We start from the raw sequence: 2,212 nt of genomic DNA on the forward strand, positions 1-2,212 counted from the left end.
CCGCTTGTCCCACCTTTGTCAAGTTACTCATCCCCTCTACATCAGTTATCTCCTCTGTAAAATGGGGACAGTAACAATTCCTACTGACTCCTGGCCCCGAATCCTAGTATTCACACCCTGGTGTAAGTCCCCAGCCTCTTGAGTACAGGCTGGATTTTGTGACTGTTTCTAGAGAACAGAATGTGGCCGACTTGACACAGTCTCAATTCCAAGGTCAGGTGGGTCTTGGGTACACCTCCTCTTGCTTGTTCACTCTGAGGAAGAACAGCCCTTGTGTTGTGAGCTGCCCCGTGGAGAGAGCACATGACAAGGAATGACTGTATCCTGCCAACAGTCAGTGAGATGTGAGGCCTGCCAAGGCCACAGGGGGAGGCTGGAGGCAGAGCCTGCCAGAGGTGAGCCTGGGGACAAGACTGCAGTCCCAGCAGACACCTCCACTATAAGAAATCCTGAGCCTGAGCTACCCAGCTAAGCCATGCCCAGATTCCTGACACATAAAAATAGGTGACAATACATGTTTGTTGTTTTAAATTGCTAAATTTGGGAGTAATTTGTTAAGTAGGATTAAATAAGTAAAATACCTATCCTCAGAGTGTTGTGAGAATTAAAAGATATAATATACAGAAAGCTTTGAAAAAAGTGCTAGACAGAGAACAAGTGCTGAAAACATACTATTTCCCTGTTAAGGAAATGTTAAAGTCTGGCAATGTGGAAGTAATATACTTCTTCCGTTATTACCTCTGAAGTGACAAAGGAAGACCTCCCCAACTGCAAGAAGCCAAGAAAAAAGTGACAAGTAGGTCTAATAACATCCTGCAAAGAAATGTCCAACTTGCAAAAAACTCACTACCACTGTTTATGTTAGACTGATAAGGTAATGACTCAAAACAGTAGCCAAAAATCGGAAATTAAGATCAACAAAATACAATCACAAACCGAAACATCCCACAAACCAAAGCAAAAAAAGCCAAGTCCCAACCACTCCAAAGAAGACAACAAAATCAGACATGAATTCTAAATGTCTAATCTTGCACCAAGCCCTTCCTTGGGATTATCTCTGGAAGTCTCGTAAACCGATTATCTGGAAGGATAAAAAACACAGCTTCTTATTTATGTAGTTATCTTACCCTCCAATATTTGGAACACACCACCAAAAGTGACCTTTGTGTGAATCCACAAAAAGAGATGCTTTGGCAATTCTGGCAATAAATTGGTTTGGATTCTTCCTCAAATATTGGCTCAGTATCCTGAAAAGAGAAAGATTTATATAATTTTAGGGATAGCTTCTTTATCAACTAAAATCATCACACAATGATGAAGACAAAGAAATGAAATAAAGGCCTCATCTGATGTTTTCATCATTTTGGCCCCTCAGGTTAAAAGCCAAGGTAGAAAATAGCAGCAAAATACACCCTCCCAATAGCTGGGCACATGTCTGCAGCCACACAGCTTCTCTGGATTTACACCTTTATGACAATCGTGGTATCATCCCTCTGGCAAGGACATATGATAAAAGTGTGCGTTGATCCTAATTTTTGAAGCTATGTATGCTTTTGTTTTAAATTAAAAAAAAAAAAAAAAACCTAATCAATTTGTTTAGCTTCTCCCAGATTCAATGTCTAAAAATCCCCAAAGTTCAAAACTATTAAGAAATGAGTATAATTGTGATGGATGTGTTATTTGGTTCAATGTAAACATTTCACATTGTATATCGAGGCAGTACCCTGAACCCCATAAATGTATCAATGTACAAAGTTATGATTTAATAAAAAATAATTATTAAGAAAAATAAAAATAAAATAAAAATTCCCACCTGCAGAGGGTAGCATCAACATTGTCAGAAACTGGATTTTTCTCACTCACAAAACATATAATAACAAGGAATTCAAGCCCAAAAAGCAGAGATAGCGAAATAAAAATGACTTTGTAGATTTTTGATGGTGCTTTGCTTTATGTGTTTTTTTTACTCTAAGTTAAACAGAAGCCGTGGAGGGAAACGCCACCTCTTTTATGTGTCTCCTCTCCCTATCCTGTGTAAGACGTTTCTCTGTTTTATTTCCATGACAGAACAGACGTTGCCATCAAATGTGAAAACAGTAACTCGCTCACACCCTTGGCATACTAGAGGATCTTCTATACTGTGTCTATAAGAAAACTATTGAAAAAGAATAGCTGTTTCCTTCCCCCTTAAGAAAAAAGGCAGGGGCTCGGC

The 2,212-nt window shown here is 39.1% G+C and overlaps 1 protein-coding gene across 1 annotated transcript in view; it reads right to left on the reverse strand.

Annotated features, from left to right (window-relative positions):
* Nucleotides 1-2,212, reverse strand: part of WDR7 (WD repeat domain 7) — a 356,864-nt gene that overhangs the window by 314,211 nt on the left and 40,441 nt on the right. The window contains exon 7 of the mRNA XM_012804318.2: nt 1,128-1,247. Within this exon, the coding sequence (XP_012659772.1) occupies nt 1,128-1,247 (120 nt within the window). The remainder of the gene's footprint in view (nt 1-1,127; nt 1,248-2,212) is intronic.

Source organism: Otolemur garnettii, unplaced genomic scaffold, assembly GCF_000181295.1.
Source record: "Otolemur garnettii isolate 467f Iridium unplaced genomic scaffold, OtoGar3 scaffold00027, whole genome shotgun sequence".
Classification (NCBI taxonomy): domain Eukaryota; kingdom Metazoa; phylum Chordata; class Mammalia; order Primates; family Galagidae; genus Otolemur; species Otolemur garnettii.